This window comes from Eptatretus burgeri, chromosome 7, assembly GCF_056783735.1.
Source record: "Eptatretus burgeri isolate ZD-2024b chromosome 7, Ebu_testis_v1, whole genome shotgun sequence".
Classification (NCBI taxonomy): Eukaryota; Metazoa; Chordata; class Myxini; order Myxiniformes; family Myxinidae; genus Eptatretus; species Eptatretus burgeri.
This window is the reverse complement of record NC_140967.1, coordinates 4,127,813-4,146,770: the sequence shown is the minus strand read 5'-3', so window position 1 is coordinate 4,146,770 and position 18,958 is coordinate 4,127,813. Positions and strand designations below refer to the sequence as shown.

At 43.8% G+C, this 18,958-nt stretch overlaps 1 protein-coding gene across 3 annotated transcripts in view; it reads left to right on the top strand.

Moving 5' to 3' along the window:
* The window catches only part of LOC147022576 (uncharacterized), a 157,321-nt gene extending 138,903 nt beyond the window's left edge, over positions 1-18,418 (top strand). For 2 of the 3 annotated variants that reach the window (XM_085887290.1, XM_085887295.1), the window contains one exon: positions 594-8,049. In XM_085887290.1, coding sequence (XP_085743416.1) covers positions 594-710 — 117 coding nt within the window. In that variant the 3' untranslated portion in view covers positions 711-8,049. Of the gene's footprint in view, positions 1-593; positions 8,050-8,758; positions 8,860-17,999 lie in introns of those variants that run through there. The other variant, XM_085887294.1, reaches the window with a different exon arrangement.
* Positions 18,419-18,958: the final 540 nt, after the last annotated feature.

Genomic DNA, 18,958 nt, shown 5'->3' with positions numbered 1-18,958 from the left:
TGTCTTCATGTTTGCATACAAAATGTAGTCTGTTGAACTTTTCACCTATCCAGCCAGTCTGACAGATGTCATTCTGTGCACTTGGTTGAGTTCCATCAGGCCGTTACCACCTCGTCTCGGCAGGTACATTCTCGGGATGCACCGATTTTTGTCTAACATTTTGTGGATAGTGTTGGAGTACACTGGAAAATTAAATAATTCTGCAGACCTTTCCTGCCATTTTCAGTCGGCAGGCTGCAACAAACCACCACAAGGAAAACCAGCCTGAGAACAAGCCAGGCAGTCGTGGGTCATGCTTCTCTGCACCGCTGAGCTCGGCAGTCTGATAGGATGGAGGAGTCAGGGGTGTGGGAGTTGTTTAATAATAGTAGAGAACGCTCCAGATATGTACCACTAATAACTTTATATACAAAAACCGCTGAGCTTCATGGGGAAAGGTGTGGCTGGAGTCGGCAGGTGGCCATTGCGAACTTGTGGCCTGCTTTTTTGTGTGCCTTTCTCCATTGTAATTGCTCACTTTGAAATGATTGTGAAGCAATGTCAAAACAAGAGACTAAGCAGTGTGTGTGTGTGTGTTTGTTTTATCTTGGCAGAGTGTGAATGGTGGCTGCCCTGCTCCTCGATTTGGGTGTGATCCATCGATCTTCTCGTTTCGTTCCCTCGGCACGCTCAGTCCACTGGCGTCGGTGGAAGAACCTTCATGTGCCTGACGGGACACATGCAAACACAAATGGCTCTTCATCATCTTTCTTCCTTGTTTTTCTCTTCTACTATGTTATTGATGATCGGACAAACCAGCCACAACCGCTGAAGCTGCCTGGAGTTGCAAGCGAGAGATTGGCCTTGTCCTACAAGGTCGGAAGCAGTAAAGTGGTTCCTTGGCGTTTTCCCTTTTTCCTTGCTCTTTTGCATTCTGTATGACGAGCAAGTGGCCAATTGGGAACACCTGCCACGTATGTCACGCAACTTCTCCTTTTCAACTCTGCCTACATTGGATTTTTTTATATTTTGCTCCGACGAAGGGTAAGGCCCGAACTGTCAGCTTCTCTTCTACTCGTGGCAAATCATTTACCATTGAAGGTGTTTTATTTCCTCTTTATTCTGTCGACATCTAGTTTGTCTTTGACTTGTACACCTGTTTTCCCCCACATCGCCAATCTCCCCAATCCTCTCGCCTTTATCCAAATATTTCTTCAAAAGGAAATCTCTGCTTGGTTGGTAGCTCAGTTAAACAATCTCAGGACAATCACTTGCACCTAATTACTTCCTTCTTTTCTACCCAACCTGCTATTAAGCTTGTCAGGTCTGTGATGTCACTCAACAGTTCAAAGTGGACTCAGGGGGATCCATGTTCTTCTTTCCTTTCCCCTTCTTTATAAACTGGGCCCGTCTTTTGGATTTCTCTCTGGTCTTTGTACGGAATTGATCCAAAGCTTGGGATTGCCATGGATGTAAGAAAAGATGCTTTGTTGACTCGCTCTGACAGTTTATGTCACACCTTTCAGGACAATTGAGAATCATCTTTATCTTTACAATTCAGGGAACACACTACATGTATCTGAATGTCCTTTTAACGTGTAATGCCTCTTTCTCTCAGCGTACAGTGTTGCCGGTTTTACCCAGCAATCCTCTGCTCTTGGCATGATGCTGTATATGCTCCATGAGATGGAATTGAGGGTGGCGGATGTTGGCGACGGTGGCCGTAAACCACGTAGCACTTACCAACGATCGCTATCGCAGCACAGCAGTGCGACTGTTCACAGGCAGTTGCTATTCTTTGTACAACTGCTGTTAGTAATAGTTGCACTCAAAAATGAGCCTTAACCCTCTCTCTTTTTTTTATTTTGTTATTTTGTCCCAAACAAATTCAGGAACTCGTTTCAGCTTTTGGGCTTCACCGTACCTCATGTTGCTTAAGCCACGGAAATAGAACGTAGGCCGATTTCTGTAAATGCATTGGGCGTAGTCTCTGTTTTCTTTTGGATGCGAAAAGGAAGCTTGTTTGTAGTTGTTGTAGTACAGTACTGTGCATTAGTGATTGTTTGTCAAAGTTGTGGTGGTAACCATCGTATTCCAAGCTATGAATGCGTCGAGTAGTTCAGAATGAGCATGAAACATTTCTTGGACAGGTTTGCTTGGGAATAGTTTAGAATGGACTGTAACTTTGTGTGAATCACATGGTATGTGGTGTGTCGTGGTATCAGTTTTTGGCAGTTGCCCTCTTGCCAGGCTGTACTGTATTTGATGTTGCTTAACCTCATTTTTCGCTATTGCTGCTAACGTTTCAGTATGGTTTGAAGGATGTGAGATGTAAATACATGACGCACTGCTCCACGCGATCCCAAACGTCTTTTTCTACACACCGACTTTGATGATGTCACAACATTTTGTTTGTGACGTCGGAGCTTCACGCATTCGATGGAGCAGTTTGTGTTCAAGACTCCTCTTGTGATGGTTATATACTATAGTATTACATTAGTCCTCATTTTTATGGTTAGCATGATGTTCAAAAAGCAAGGTGTACAATTTTGAATTTACTACATTTACTAATAAACTTTTGTACTAATATTTTTGCAAATGACAATAGTTGATTTTCAAAGTGTTATCGTTTAAAAAAAATAAAAAATTCTGCTCTTGCTCCGACTTCCGTAAATCTGCTATTCCTTAGCAAACACTTTTGAATATGCTCGAGTGGAACAAGAATCGTTCCTTAAACAAAAGACATCCCCTTCGAGAAGCACAGTAAACACACAGCGTACACTTTGGGATGAAATGTAAGTGTGCACATGATTGCTATACACAATCGCCACACACGATCACTGCATTCAATCGCTACATCACTATACATGATCACCGCACACCATCGCTACACTTGATAGCTACATCACTGGACAGGATCACTGCACATGATTGCTCACACAATCGCTACACATGATCGCTACATCACTACATGTGATCGCCGCACACCACCGCTACACTTGATAGCTACATCACTACACATGTTTGCTACATCACTACACATGATCGCTACACATGATCACCGCACACCATCGCTACACTTGATAGCTACATCACTACACATGATCGCTACATCACTACACATGATCGCTACATCACTACACATGATCACCGCACACCATCGCTCCACTTGATAGCTACATCACTGCACATGATAGCTACATCACTTCACATGATCGCTACATCACTACACATGATCGCTACATCGCTACACATGATCACCGCATACCATCGCTGCACATGATCGCTACATCACTACACATGATCGATACATCACTACACATGATCGCTACATCACTACACATGATCACCGCACATCATCGCTACACTTGATAGCTACATCACTGCACAGGATCACTGCACACGATTGCTCACACAATCGCTACACATGATCGCCGCACACCATCGCTGCACTTGATAGCTACATCACTACACATGATTTCCGCACACCATCGCTGCACTTGATAGCTACATCGCTGCACATGGTCACTACACATGATCACCGCACACCATTGCTGCACTTGCAGTCACATCGTTGCACATGGTCACTACACATGATTGCCACACACCATCGCTGCACTTGATAGCTACATTGTTGCACATGGTCACTAGACATGATCGCCACACACTATCGCTGCACTTGATAGCTACATAGCTGCACATGGTCACTACATATGATCACCGCACACCATCGCTGCACTTGAAAGCTACATCGCTACACGTGGTCACTACACATAATCACCGCACACCATCGCTGCACTTGATAGCTACATTGCTACAAATGGCGACTACACATAATCGCCGCACACCATTGCTGCACTTGATAGCTACATCGCTGCACATGGTCACTAGACATCATCACTGCACACCATTGCTGCACTTGATAGCAACATCGCTGCACAAGGTCACTACACATGATCGCCGCACACCATTGCTGCACTTGATAGCTACATCGTTGCACATGGTCACTACACATGATCGCCACACACCATCACTGTACTTTGGAGCTACATCGCTGCACATGGTCACTCCACATGATCACCGCACACCATCAAAACAACATGGTCACTACACATGATTGCCACACACCATCTCTGCACCTGATAGCTACATCGCTGCACATGGTCACTCCACATGATCACCGCACACCATCGACACACATGGTCACTACACAAGATCGCCACACACCATCTCTGCACCTGATAGCTACATCACTGCACATGGTCACTACACATGATCACCGCACACCATCGCTCCACTTGATAGCTACATCACTGCACATGATAGCTACATCACTTCACATGATCGCTACATCACTACACATGATCGCTACATCGCTACACATGATCACCGCATACCATCGCTGCACATGATCGCTACATCACTACACATGATCGATACATCACTACACATGATCGCTACATCACTACACATGATCACCGCACATCATCGCTACACTTGATAGCTACATCACTGCACAGGATCACTGCACACGATTGCTCACACAATCGCTACACATGATCGCCGCACACCATCGCTGCACTTGATAGCTACATCACTACACATGATTTCCGCACACCATCGCTGCACTTGATAGCTACATCGCTGCACATGGTCACTACACATGATCACCGCACACCATTGCTGCACTTGCAGTCACATCGTTGCACATGGTCACTACACATGATTGCCACACACCATCGCTGCACTTGATAGCTACATTGTTGCACATGGTCACTAGACATGATCGCCACACACTATCGCTGCACTTGATAGCTACATAGCTGCACATGGTCACTACATATGATCACCGCACACCATCGCTGCACTTGAAAGCTACATCGCTACACGTGGTCACTACACATAATCACCGCACACCATCGCTGCACTTGATAGCTACATTGCTACAAATGGCGACTACACATAATCGCCGCACACCATTGCTGCACTTGATAGCTACATCGCTGCACATGGTCACTAGACATCATCACTGCACACCATTGCTGCACTTGATAGCAACATCGCTGCACAAGGTCACTACACATGATCGCCGCACACCATTGCTGCACTTGATAGCTACATCGTTGCACATGGTCACTACACATGATCGCCACACACCATCACTGTACTTTGGAGCTACATCGCTGCACATGGTCACTCCACATGATCACCGCACACCATCAAAACAACATGGTCACTACACATGATTGCCACACACCATCTCTGCACCTGATAGCTACATCGCTGCACATGGTCACTCCACATGATCACCGCACACCATCGACACACATGGTCACTACACAAGATCGCCACACACCATCTCTGCACCTGATAGCTACATCACTGCACATGGTCACTACACATGATCACCGCACACGATCGCTACACATGGTCACTACACATGATCACCGCACACCATCGCTACACTTGGTCACCACACATGATTGCCACACACCATCTCTGCACTAGATAGCTACATCACTGCACATGGTCACTCCACATGATCACCGCACGCCATCGACACACATGGTCACTACACAGGATCGCCACACACCATCTCTGCACCTGATAGCTACATCACTGCACATGGTCACTACACATGATCACCGCACACGATCGCTGCACATGGTCACTACACATGATCGCCGCACACCATCGCCGCACTTGATAGCTACATCGCTACACATGGTCACTCCACATGATCGCCGCACACCATCGATACACTTGGTCATCACACATGATTGCCACACACCATCATTGCACTTGATAGCTACATAGCTGCACATGGTCACAACATATGATCGTCGCACACCATCACTGCACTTGATAGCTACATCGCTACACATGGTCACTACACATAATCACCGCACACCATCGCTGCACTTGATAGCTACATTGTTACACATGGTCACTACACATAATCGCCGCACACCATCGCTGCACTTGGTAGCTACATCGCTACACATGGTCACTACACATGATCGCCGCACACCATCGATACACTTGGTCACCACACATGATTGCCACACACCATCTCTGCACTTGATAGCTACATCACTGCACATGGTCACTCCACATGATCACCGCACGCCATCGACACACATGGTCACTACACAGGATCGCCACACACCATCTCTGCACCTGATAGCTACATCACTGCACATGGTCACTACACATGATCACCGCACACGATCGCTGCACATGGTCACTACACATGATCGCCGCACACCATCGCCGCACTTGATAGCTACATCGCTACACATGGTCACTCCACATGATCGCCGCACACCATCGATACACTTGGTCATCACACATGATTGCCACACACCATCATTGCACTTGATAGCTACATAGCTGCACATGGTCACAACATATGATCGTCGCACACCATCACTGCACTTGATAGCTACATCACTACACATGGTCACTACACATAATCACCGCACACCATCGCTGCACTTGATAGCTACATTGTTACACATGGTCACTACACATAATCGCCGCACACCATCGCTGCACTTGGTAGCTACATCGCTACACATGGTCACTACACATGATCGCCGCACACCATCGATACACTTGGTCACCACACATGATTGCCACACACCATCACTGCACTTGATAGCTACATAGCTGCACATGGTCACTACACATGATCGCCGCACACCATCTCTGCACTTGATAGCTACATCGCTACACATGGTCACTACACATGATCGCTGCACTTGATAGCTGCACATGGTCACTACACGTGATTGTTTTTCTATAATCTTCCTATCCTCACTCATTTGGTCCATCTCTTTGAAGGATAACTATAGATCATCTGCAAACATCCTGTAAATGTTTTTTGTACGTTTTTTGTTTTCATTTTTCCGACGGCGAATAAACGTAATCTACGGAATAGGATGTTCGTACTCTACGAAGGAGATGAAATTACAAATAACCTTGTTTTTTCAATACTATCCCACAAACGGTGTGTTTCGACTCCGAATTCACACCTGGTCATGGAAAGAGGTTTTGGGTGTTTTGCCAGTTACCCAGGGGTTTTGGAAACCGCTCGATCCATGTGATGTTTATTTGGGATGTTCATTCTTATTTTATAATCACTGGGTGATGTTCAATAAAACATTTACTGCTTTGTTTGTACCTTTCTGCCGAAGTAAGTTTATTTTTATTCAGCTTTGTTTCACTTTTCTCGGAGTTGAGCGTCTCGTGTTCCACGTGTCGAGTCACCATTTGATTTCGCCAAACGATACATGAGTTGTATTTGAATGTAAGTTGTGTCTATTTAAGCACTTTATGCATTTGTTTTCAAACTCGAGATGATGCAAAGGTACCTCATTTGTTTTGTTTTTTTAATACCTTTTAAAAATTCGAGACTTTAATTTGCTTTTTTTTTTTCTTTTTCTTTTTTTTGTCTGCCGCAAAGAATAGAGCTTGGAATGCTTACAACTTTACTTGTGTTTCAATCTTTAAAGCAGCAACGGTTTATTTTGTATTAAGTGGTTTGCAGTTGCTTTGCCAGTGGCACTTGTACTACACATTGTGTAGAGCCAAGAGTTCCTTTTGTTTAGCACCAAAGTGAGTGAACTATCGAGTGCTGGCACAGAAGAGCTCATCTGAACACACCGCTTCTCATCCGTCGGGATTGCATTGAAACTCGTTTTCGGAAGGAAAATGGCCTGATTCACACTCTGGGACTTGAACATCAAACTTGGGCCTTCACGCGGAGAAAACAAAAATAACACCACATGAAAATCAAGATGTCTGACTTGTGATTGTGAAATTGCGAAACAGGCAATTGGTTGTAGAGTTTTATGTAACATTGCTTCCACAAACCCACTGTCACATGAAATGATTTATTGTTCGGTTTCACGATGACTTCATCACCGCAGTTTAAAAGTTTGTGGCTTGTTGCATTGCTCTAACATTTTTGCATGTGGTGGATGATATTCCCAGCTGCTTAAAAAACATTTAATATGGAGTGATTCCCGAACCCTTTTTGAGTTGAAAATAAAATATTCAGGATTATGTTGTTGACGTCGTCCATAATTACCTCTGTCACCGAAGGAGGACGGAGGATGCATTTTCACCAATATCTGTTTGTCTGTATGTCTGTCTGTCGCCTCAAGGTCACAATTCTAAACCAATCATCATGAAACTTTACTAAGTTGTAGACGTAGTCTTAACTGAGAAGCCTATTGATTTTGAGGTCAAAGGTCAAATTTCTAAAATCGTCATTTTTATAATGATTGACTTGAAATTTGAACAATATTTGCATATTGCGTCAATTGGGAAACCAACTATTTTTGAGGTCAAAAGGTCAATTGAAGGTCAAACTTCGAAAATCATCAATTTTCAACTGAAAAATCAATTTACATCCTATTAACTTGAAAGTTGAACAGGATTTGCGCAGTTTATCACTGAATCGGGAAAGCAACTCTTTTTGAGGGCAAAGGTCAACTCAAGATAAAATTTCTGAAATCAAATTTGAATCTGAAAAATCGTCAATTTTGATCCAATTGACCTAAGCTTTGAATAAGATTGTGAATTTTAATCTTGATGAAATCGACAATTTGAATGTATCCATGGCAACCTTTGGAGAGGGGGTGGATTTTGCAAGTATCATGCTCTGCACGACGTCTTTTTCTTGCTACTTGTAAAATCGAAGATTTTTCAAGTTTATTGGTTGGTCGATTTTGTTATTCTGTCTGTTTGTCTGTCTGTTTATCGCCTACAGGTCACAATTTTAAACCAATCTTCACGAAACTTCACCACATGGTACAGTTTGTGATGAGGAAGAAGCCTATTGTTTTTCAGGTCAAAAGGTCAACAACTTCGGTGAGATTTCTGAATGACATCTTTGTTGTTTCTTTGTTTGTGAACAGGATATCTCAAAAAGTTGTTTATGGATTAGGACGAAATTTGGTGGATAGGTTGGGTGTGTGATAGCGATGCTTGGTGAAGATTTTGATAGATTTTGGTGAAGATCCGGATACTAGAATTTTTCAAGTGGTTCTTCACCGTTGAGAGGTAGGGCCAAAAACAATAAGTAGCATGTTATTTCAAGTTATGGCCTGATTTTGATTGATGAAACTTGGTGAACACTTTTCATGGGTAACAAGAACAAATTGATTCAATTTTGATGAAGATCCCCACCCACAACCACACACATTAACAAGTAAAATAGACATAAAATGTCATAGCCTCTATTTTCATAAATTTACTGCGCAGGGGTAGAGGGCTAGCCCATATTTATGTACAACTAAAATGGCTGCCAGTTTTCCAGTCATCCATCTTTGATCAGATCGTAAAATAAAGTGAGGGGCACGTGTATGCCATCATGTACTGTGCTTGTGCCAATTTTGAACAAAGTCGGACTAGGCGTGTCTGAGAAATGGTTGGGGACACATTTAAGTAACAAAATGGCCGCCAGTCGGCCATCTTGGATCTGATCTCTTAAATATATGATGTGCCTGTTTGCCAAGCTTGAACAACATCGATAAATGCATGTCCAAGAAATGGTTAAGGACGTGTTCAACATCGTGGTTTTTTTTACAACTGAAATGGCCACCAGTCGGCCATCTTTGATCTGATGTCAAAAATGAATGGCGTACACATGTCAGCCATCATTCCTTGCCTGTGTGCCAAGTTTGAATAACCGGTCCATACATGTCCGAGATATGATTGCAGACCTACGCACGCACAGCCACGAAAATCGAGACAATCCATCAGCCCCCATTTCGGACTAAGTCCAACGGGGGCTAATAAACATTCCTTTCATGCTGTGAGGTGCATTGGGCTGCCAAGGCAGTTATATTGGTCTGAGGATTACAGTCCTGGACGGGTCACCACTCCAACGCAGGAGACTCGAATGGTTGTCAGGGTTAGCCAGTTAGCTGGTACTCATTTTGCCGACCTTGGAAGAATGACGGACAGAGTCAACCCACCTGGTGTTATTTGAACCGCATGACAGGAGCTCAAACTTCGGACCCTAAGATCCTGAGCTAGCCACCTTAACTGTTAAGTCAACACACACACACACACACACACACACACACACACACACACACACACACACACACACACACACACACACACACGATCAATTTCTGACACTGAAAAGGTGAGCCTCGATCTCCCTTCCATAAACAACGGTGAATAATTATATGTAATACTAGAAGGGCACTCGGTAGAGCGCATATCACCGCCACACAAGGCCCTTGTTCACGAGAACATATCAGGCCCAATACATTTTTTGCTTATCTGTAATTTACATTCCAGATAAGTAAGGTATTGTCATCGCACACCATCCGTCCGTCTCCTTTTTCGACTTAAACGTGCAAACTGCCTGGCCGATCCGGCTGAAATTTGGCAGCAATATTCCTCTCGCGACTGGTAGCAGGAATTGCAAAGCTCCTTCCGGTCACTTGACTTGAAGTTGGTCAAAATGGCCAAATTAGTAAATTTCGTCAAACATCTTCTTCTCCAGACACACCAGTCAGAACGCTACCAAATTCAGGTTACAACATTAGGCCAAGTTAGGCTGTTGGGCTTGGGATCCTAGAATCCTGAGTTTAAATCCCACTTGGCTGTTGAATTAATACCAGGTGGGGTTGACTCTACCTGTCATCCTTCCGAGGTTGGCAAAATGAGTGCCAGCTTGCTGGTACTCTGCGTCGGAGTGGCGACCCGTCCAGGATTGTGCCCAATAGCCAAGGAGACTGCTCAGGCAGCACCAACGCTCTGCACAGAGTCTGGTCCCGATGGATGGATTAGGTCAAGGCCCAGATAAGCTACAGGTCCAGTGGTCATATTTTTATACATGGCCCTAAGCATGCTGGGATATTATTTGCTTAATTAACACATGAGTTACAACATTAGGCCGGGGTAGGGATGTTGGATTGCGTTGGTCATGCCGATCACATGACCAGAAGTGTTTCAAAATGGTCGACGTAGTCAATTTTTAGGAAAATCGTATAAATTCCTTCAAAAATCTTCTCCTGTTCCACCAGTCAGAGCGTGACCAAATTTGGGTTGTAACATAAGGCCACATGCCTGGTGTTGGCTGAATGGTTATGGTGGTGCATTTGGGATCCTGGGATCCTGAGTTCAAATCCCACTTGGTTGTTGAATTAATACCAGGTGGGGTTGACACTGCCTGTCATCCTTCCGAGGTCGGAAAAATGAGTGCCAGCTTGCTGGTACCCTGTGTCGGAGTAGTAACCCATCCAGGATTGTTCGCAATCGCCAAGGAGACTGCTTAGGCAGCACCAACGCTCTGTACAGAGTATGGTCTCAATCTCCTCCTCGTGCGGATCACCTGACCAGAAGTGTTTCAAAATGACCGATTTAGTCAACTTTTGGGAAAATCACATTACCTCGTTTAAAAAATCTTCTTCTACAGACCCACCAGTCAGAATGCTATCAAATTTGGGTTACAACACGAGGCCAGGGCTCAGATAAGCTACAGGTCCAGTGGTCCTCTTTTTTTTTTCTTTCACCTCTGCCACCGAAGGTGGGCGGAGGTAATGTTTTCAACCCTGTGTGTCTGTCTGTGAACAGGATATCTGAAAAAGTTATGAATGCATTCGGACAAAATTTAGTCGAGAGGTTGGCTGTGTGACAAGGACGAATTCGTTCGATTCTGCTGAAGATCTGGATCTGAATCCTGGAGTTTTTAAAAGTGGTTCTTCACCATTGAGCAACAGGGCTAAAACCGACATATACCAGATATCTCAAAAAAGTTATGAACGGATTCGGACGAAACTTGGTGGGCAGGTTGGGGGTGTGAGAAGGAAGAATCAGTTTGATTTTAGTGAAGATCCTGATCCAGATGTGGCCTATCATCAGATCCAAAAACCGAAACTGTTCAGCCTGGCAGAGGAATGCGCTCTACCGAGTGCTGTTCTAGTTTTTCTCACTTTTTCAGTCAATTATAAATTATAATCCATTGAACAGGGATTTAAATTCCAAAAAAAAAAAAAAAAAAAAATGAAGTCATTAATTCCTTGTTATTTCTGAGTCATTCGATCCCAATCTCATTATTCTTTCCTCCTTCCATCACACGGTCAACTCCAATCTTATGAAATACAAATCACAATTCAAAATGTTTCATAATCTCTTTATTCTCATTCCCAAATGCCTGTCTCTCATACTGCTTCTTCCTTCCTATCTTTGCATTTCATCCCTGCATGGATAGCTCACAAACCCTCAGGTTGCTTCCCTAATCTCGACCCATGATCTTTAATACTCTCATTAATCCTCCTCAATGTCACCCTCTTCCTCTCCAGGTTATTGTCTCCTCCCTTCACCCATTCTTCATCGATTTCCTCCATAGCTTGAATCCCCGATTTTCCCCTTCCATTTCTTTCATCCTCTCAATATTCTCGAGCTTGTGTCCATCTTGTTCACCGATCCCTGTCTTCCTCCGCTCTCCTCCCCCTCTCTTCCTCTCTCATTCTCACGGTGTGTTTTGTCACCTTCCACTCTGGTATGTTCCGCATCATAGATGTTCCATGAGCCTAGAATGTGTCTACAAAAGAAACCCTTCATGTTGAACGTTTTTCCCAGATCCCCAGGGGTTCCTGGATCTCCCATTGAAAAACTTTCTCCAAAGATGCTAAAAAAAAAAGATGTTTTCACCCAGACCATGTGCTTGGATTGTGTTTGAGATGTTTTTGAGCACCACGTCCACATCGGTTTGAAATGCTAGATTTGAGAAAATGACAAGCACTGCCTCTTAAAGCCGAGTTTCATCCGTGGCAACTTGTTCTCTTGTTCTTTATGTCCCCGTTTGTAAATAACAACGGCAATTGCTGCTGGACACGCAGCGACAGACCTCGACTTGTTTTCAGGAACAAAGACCCATTATAAACACATAGGTCTTGGACAGTTGTGGAGCAGTGTGATGGCTCGGGTTTCTGCTCGCCTGGAGAGAACCATATCTGCTAACTGGCTTATCTTTGTTGGTAGGCATCCGTCTTGGCTGAGCTGAGACGCAAACCTCTTATGAGCAGCTCAGGCTGTCAGCTTATATTTATCCTGCAAAGCAGATGATCTCCAGGGGACTTTCATAACGAAGCAGTTGTGGGACCAATTTTATACAAGTATTCTTGTAACAAAGTTTTTCCTTCCAGCTCTCTTTTGATTCCTGTTTCCATGACACAATTTTGCTGGCATGTTTAAGTTTCAGAGTTCTTAACATTTACACTTCCTTCAAAACTTGCTGCGTACTAATTTAGTTTATCTTCACAAATTTGTCAAATATATTATGCAAGATCTTACCATAAGTAGGAGGATGCTTTTGATTTTTTTTTTTATTGCAAACAGGTAACAGACCTGCGTGTGCAACCATTTTATACATCACAGGTCTTCACGAGAGTACAGATCCATGCCATGGCATCGCTGAAACATTTTCCCTGCTATGTGGAAGTTTTTTTTAAACCCTGAGGCTTCTGGAACCAAAGGAAGTAACCAAAAATATGCGGAAACTCCTGAAATTAGGAGATCAGGGCCATCTTTTGGACCTGTCTCGAGGTTTTGATACAGTCTGGCATCCTGCCTTGCTCTCCAAACTGTCTGCCGATGGAATCCAAGGCCAACTCCACTCTCAGATTACTGACTTCCTCTACTCTCGTAGTCAACGTGTGGCTCTCAACAAAACCCTTTCATCCCCTCTCCCTGTCAAGGCTGGAATAACCCAAGACAGTGTTCTCGGCCCTGTCCTATTCCAAATCTTCATCAATGATGTCACTGACTCTCTGAAAAATCCTCTTTATCTCTTTACTGATGATTCCACTCTCTGCCATGATATCCCGCATCCTTCTGACAGACAGGCAGCAGCCTCTTCCCTCCTCCTCAGACCTTCACAAAATCGTAAACTGGTCAAACACTTGCAACATGTCTTTCAATCCTGAGAAATCCCACATACTCACCCTCTCTCCTTCTCCAAAAGGACTGTTCTGCAAACCCTCCTATCTACTTTCTCAACAACCCTCTCAAAGAGGTTCAATCACTCAAATGCTTGGGTCTCACTCTCAGCCATGATCTCTGTTGGGCCAGCTGCATTTAAAAGTTGGCCTCCAAAGCCAGATGCTGACTGGGCATCCTCCGTCATACAAAGTAAGTCCATGCTTGGCACACCTGGGCTCCTATCCACCTACATATAAGGCTTTCTTCTGCATCTTGATGGAGTACTCCTCTCCCCTCTGGGCTGGCTCACCTGTCTCACATCTTGCTCAGCTTGATGCCTTGGTAACCAAGACTTTCAAGATCATTTGAATCTCTCGAGATGAAGCTGAGTCTATGGGCTCCCACTTCTCTGTCTTGTTACTCCTCATTTCTGTCCTTGCCCCCTCTGCCCTCTCCGTTTTCACCCCCCCCTCCAGGTATCTGCAGATATGCAGGATGCACACGGTCCATCAGCAACCCCCTTCTCGTGAAACGGCCTCAATTCAGAACCACTTCTCACCTCCGCTCATTTATTCTCCTTTTCTCCCACCTATGGAACCACTTTCCACACTCTTTTCAATCTCATTCTTCTCTCCCGTTCTTCAAGATAGCTGTTCATCACCATCTAAAATCATTCCCATCCAAAATCATGATATTTTCTACATCCGTTAAACCACTCCCACCCTCCCCAATTTTTTCTTATGTGTCCATCTTGTCCACCCCTTGCGTTCTCCCCTAACCCTCATCGTTATCTGCATCCCTTGTTTGTCCATCTCCATCTACCTTCTCCCTCCACCCTGCTATTGGCATTTCCCCTTTCTCCTGATGTTCCCTTTGTTATGTTGTGTCCTGATCGCTTCTGTGTCCTAGCTCTTCCATGAGCCTAGACCATGTATAAAAATCGAACGACTAGACCTGCCACTTATTTGAGCCTTGGCTTAATGTTGTAACCCAAATTTGGTAGCATTCTGACTGGTGGGCCTGGAAAAGCAGATTTTGAAAGGAATTTACGTGATTTTCCCAAGAATTGACCTCAGTCGGCCATTTTGACACACTTCCGATCATTTGATCGACATTACCTCCCCAGGTTAACATCCCTACCCTGGCCTAATGTTGTAACTCAAATTAGGTAGCATTCTGACTGGTGGGTCTGGAGAAGCAGATTTTGGAAGGAATTTACGTGATTTTCCCAAGAATTGACCTCAGTCAGCCATTTTGACACACTTCCGATCATTTGATCGGCATTACCTCCCCAGGTTAACATCCCGACCCTGGCCTAATGTTGTAACCCAAATTTGGTATCATTCTGACTGGTGGGTCTTGAGAAGCAGATTTTTGAAGACATTTACTCAGTCGGCCATTTTGAGCAACTTAAAGTCATGTGACTGGAACAAGCTTTGCAATTCCTGTTACCAGTCATGAGAGCAACGTTTTTACCAAATTTCAGCTGGACCGACCCAGCGGTTTGGCCAGAGAAGTCGAAAAAGGGGACAGACAGACGGACGGTGCGCGATGACAATACCTAATCTGGAATTTAAATTCCTGATAAGCTAAAAAGGGAGAAGTAGCAGCAATCTTTAGTGAAAGACAGAACTGTATTGAGAGAAAGGGATGACATGAAGGAGGGAATTAATTTGAGATGGTGGTGATTCTATATGGATAGAGATTAGAGATTCTAAGAATAGCAAGTTAAAATAGCAAGATGAACAAGACTGGGCTCAGAACCTTGGGACACTCCATCCTTGACAGGGGGAGGACAAGAAAAGGAGAAGAACGGGTTACGTTGAGAGCCACACATTAGCAACGAGTGAAGGAAGTCAGTAATTAATTTGTGGAGTTGGCGTTGGATGCCATAGGCAGGGTTTGGAGAGTAAGGCAGGATGCCAGACTGTATCAAAAGCTCAAGATAGGTCCAGAGAGACGGCCCTGATCTCATCTCTGACATTGAGGGTCTTCATACATTGTTGGGTGAGTAGAAGCAGCGCGTCCAAGGTGGAGTGACCTGGTCTGAAATCAAATTGGTGATCTGAGTTGAGGCAGTTGGGGGAAAGGAAGGATTTGATGTTAACTGCGATGATGGATTCCATGACCTTGCTGATGATTGGAAGTAAGCTGATTGGTCTGTCGTTGAGGGGATTCGTTTTTGCACCTTTTTTATGTAATGCAATGATGTTGGCAGATTTCCAAGCAGATGGACGATGACCTAGGGCAAATGACTGGGTGCAAGGGGCCTAGAGAGGAAGTGCAAGAGTAGCAAAGCAGGTTTTTAGGACACGTGAGCTGATGTCGTCCGGTCCAGTTGCAGAGTCAGAGTCGAGGGTTGAAAGAACATTCTCAGGTGCAAAAGACAGAATCCAGGAGCAGTTGGGTATGGCAGGGAAGGACGGGCACCGAGAGTAAGGGTTTGGGGACAGAAGGTTTGGAAACAAACACAGAATTGAAACATTCAGCCTTCTCACGACCAGGGTCTGCTGTGATGCCATTTGACGAGAGGGAAGTGATGGAAGGCGAGCAATACACCCTGCCATATTTAAACATTCAAAAACTTCTCTGAAAAGACTAAACAGATCAAGGCGAAACTTTACAGGTATGACCGCCTATCCATGAGGAACAAAACGTTCACACATATGACGTCATAGGACACATGGTTTGGCAGCCGTATTGTATCTACCATAAAACCATTAAAAAATCTTCTTCAGATCAGCTGGACAGATTGAGGGGAAACTTTACACACATGCTCCATAAGCCTTGGAGATACCAGGGTATTCACGAATAATTTATGTCACATGGTCTGGCAGTCATATTGGATTGAGCGAAAATCTTTTTAAAAAATCATTTCTCTTGAACCCCTTCATTTTTCGATGTGAAACTTCACAATTATGATCTTGTAGTGATGGGGAATATTTGTTTTAAATTTCAACTTGATCGGATGCATAGTCTGTTAGCCAGAATTATTTTAAGTTTTTCATCTGGGTTGTTTTTATTTATATATTCTTTTATTCTGGGTTATTCACAATGTTAATATAGATGGCCCCCTATAGTGATGTCACAATGTTAATATAGATGGCCCCCTATAGTGATGTCACAATGTTAATATAGATGCCCCCATGTTAATAAAGATGCCCCCTATGGTGATGTCACAATGTTAATATAGATGGCCCCCTATGGTGATGTCACAATGTGAATATAGATGGCCCCCTATGGTGATGTCACAATGTTAATATAGATGGCCCCCTATGGTGATGTCACAATGTTAATATAGATGGCCCCCTATGGTGATGTCACAATGTTAATATAGATGGCCCCCTATGGTGATGTCACAATGTTAATATAGATGGCCCCCTATGGTGATGTCACAATGTTAATATAGATGGCCCCCTATGGTGATGTCACAATGTTAATATAGATGGCCCCCTATGGTGATGTCGCAATGTTAATATAGATGCCTCCCTATGGTGAAGTCACAATGTTAATATAGATGCCTCCCTATGGTGAAGTCACAATGTTAATATAGATGCCTCCCTATGGTGAAGTCACAATGTTAATATAGATGCCCCCCTATGGTGATGTCACAATGTTAATATAGATGCCCCCCTATGGTGATGTCACAATGTTAATATAGATGCCCCCCTATGGTGATGTCACAATGTTAATGAAGATGCCCCCCAATGGTGATATCACAATGTTAATGCTCTCTCTCACCCACGTGTTCCCAATTGTGACACTGGCAGTTTAACCACCGTGGATTTACGAATACAATGTTTTACACATAAAATACTATTCATATAAATGTACTCAATACTGGATCAATATTGTTCATTTTTTCACAGATGAATTTTCACTCGACCAAATATAACTTTACAAATGTAAAAATATTATTTTATCTTATTATTCCCACATCTTCCCACATCTTCTCGCATTACCAAATCAAATGCACCAAGTACAAAGTTGAGGTTTTAATGAGGTATAAATGAAAGGAAGCACCAGGTGGGAAGTTGGATAATTATTATTTTTTTTTTCTTCTTTAGATCTTCATCAATTTGCCTTCCAAATATATCATCACGCAATCATGGGAGGCTTTCCAACATGAATCCCCTGCAAGGTACACCAAACACCAAAGGCACAACACCTGGTGAAGATCCCAGGCTTTCCCACCAAATTACCCATTCACACACATTTTTGTTCGTCACTAGTTACCGGAGGGCGTTAAGGATGGTTCAAGGTGGAAGTGGATTTTTAATTGGAGATCGTGTGACCATCAAAGTTAAATAATAAAATAATTTACAATGCTGGAGTGCTTCGATGGTTCGTCTGTTTACCATTGTCATCTCAAGCCCCGATCATAATGTGGGTAACTCAGGTTCAAGCCCCCCTTTTTATATAGCTTTGAGTATATAAAATCCATGCCCTGTATAATGTTTTACCAACCCTTTGTGCAAGTCCTATTATTGATCAAATAAAACTGGTAAGATGAGGTGGTGGTGAAAAATGGATGTAGGAGATAGTCTGTGGGCTGGACGGGTTCACAGTGCAGCTCCCCCCCCCCCCCATTGGTTGGTACCAACAGTACACTATTGGTTGGTATCTTTTTGTTCCTTGGGATGTCCTGCGTGAGATTAAACATGCTAGCATGAAATATCTTGGGATGGAATTGTCCTTGAGACACCTTGTTCACAGGTACCCATAATTGCATGAAACGACCTTCATACTCTAAAATTTTGGGGGCATTGGTTGCTTCGCAGGCTCCTGTGTCATTTTAAATAAACTGTTCGTTGAATGTTGTGTATCATTACCCCACCCGTGGGAAATGTAAAACGGCGTTAAGCAACCGGCCACGTACATAGGTACGTATCTGCATTTCGTTGTTCCCTTTTAAATTAATTTTCTCTGCAACCGCTTGTCAGATAACTGGGATTGACGCGACATTGTCACCGTAGGAGTGACAACTCATGTAGAATGTTTTAATGATAATTATGACGTCATGGGC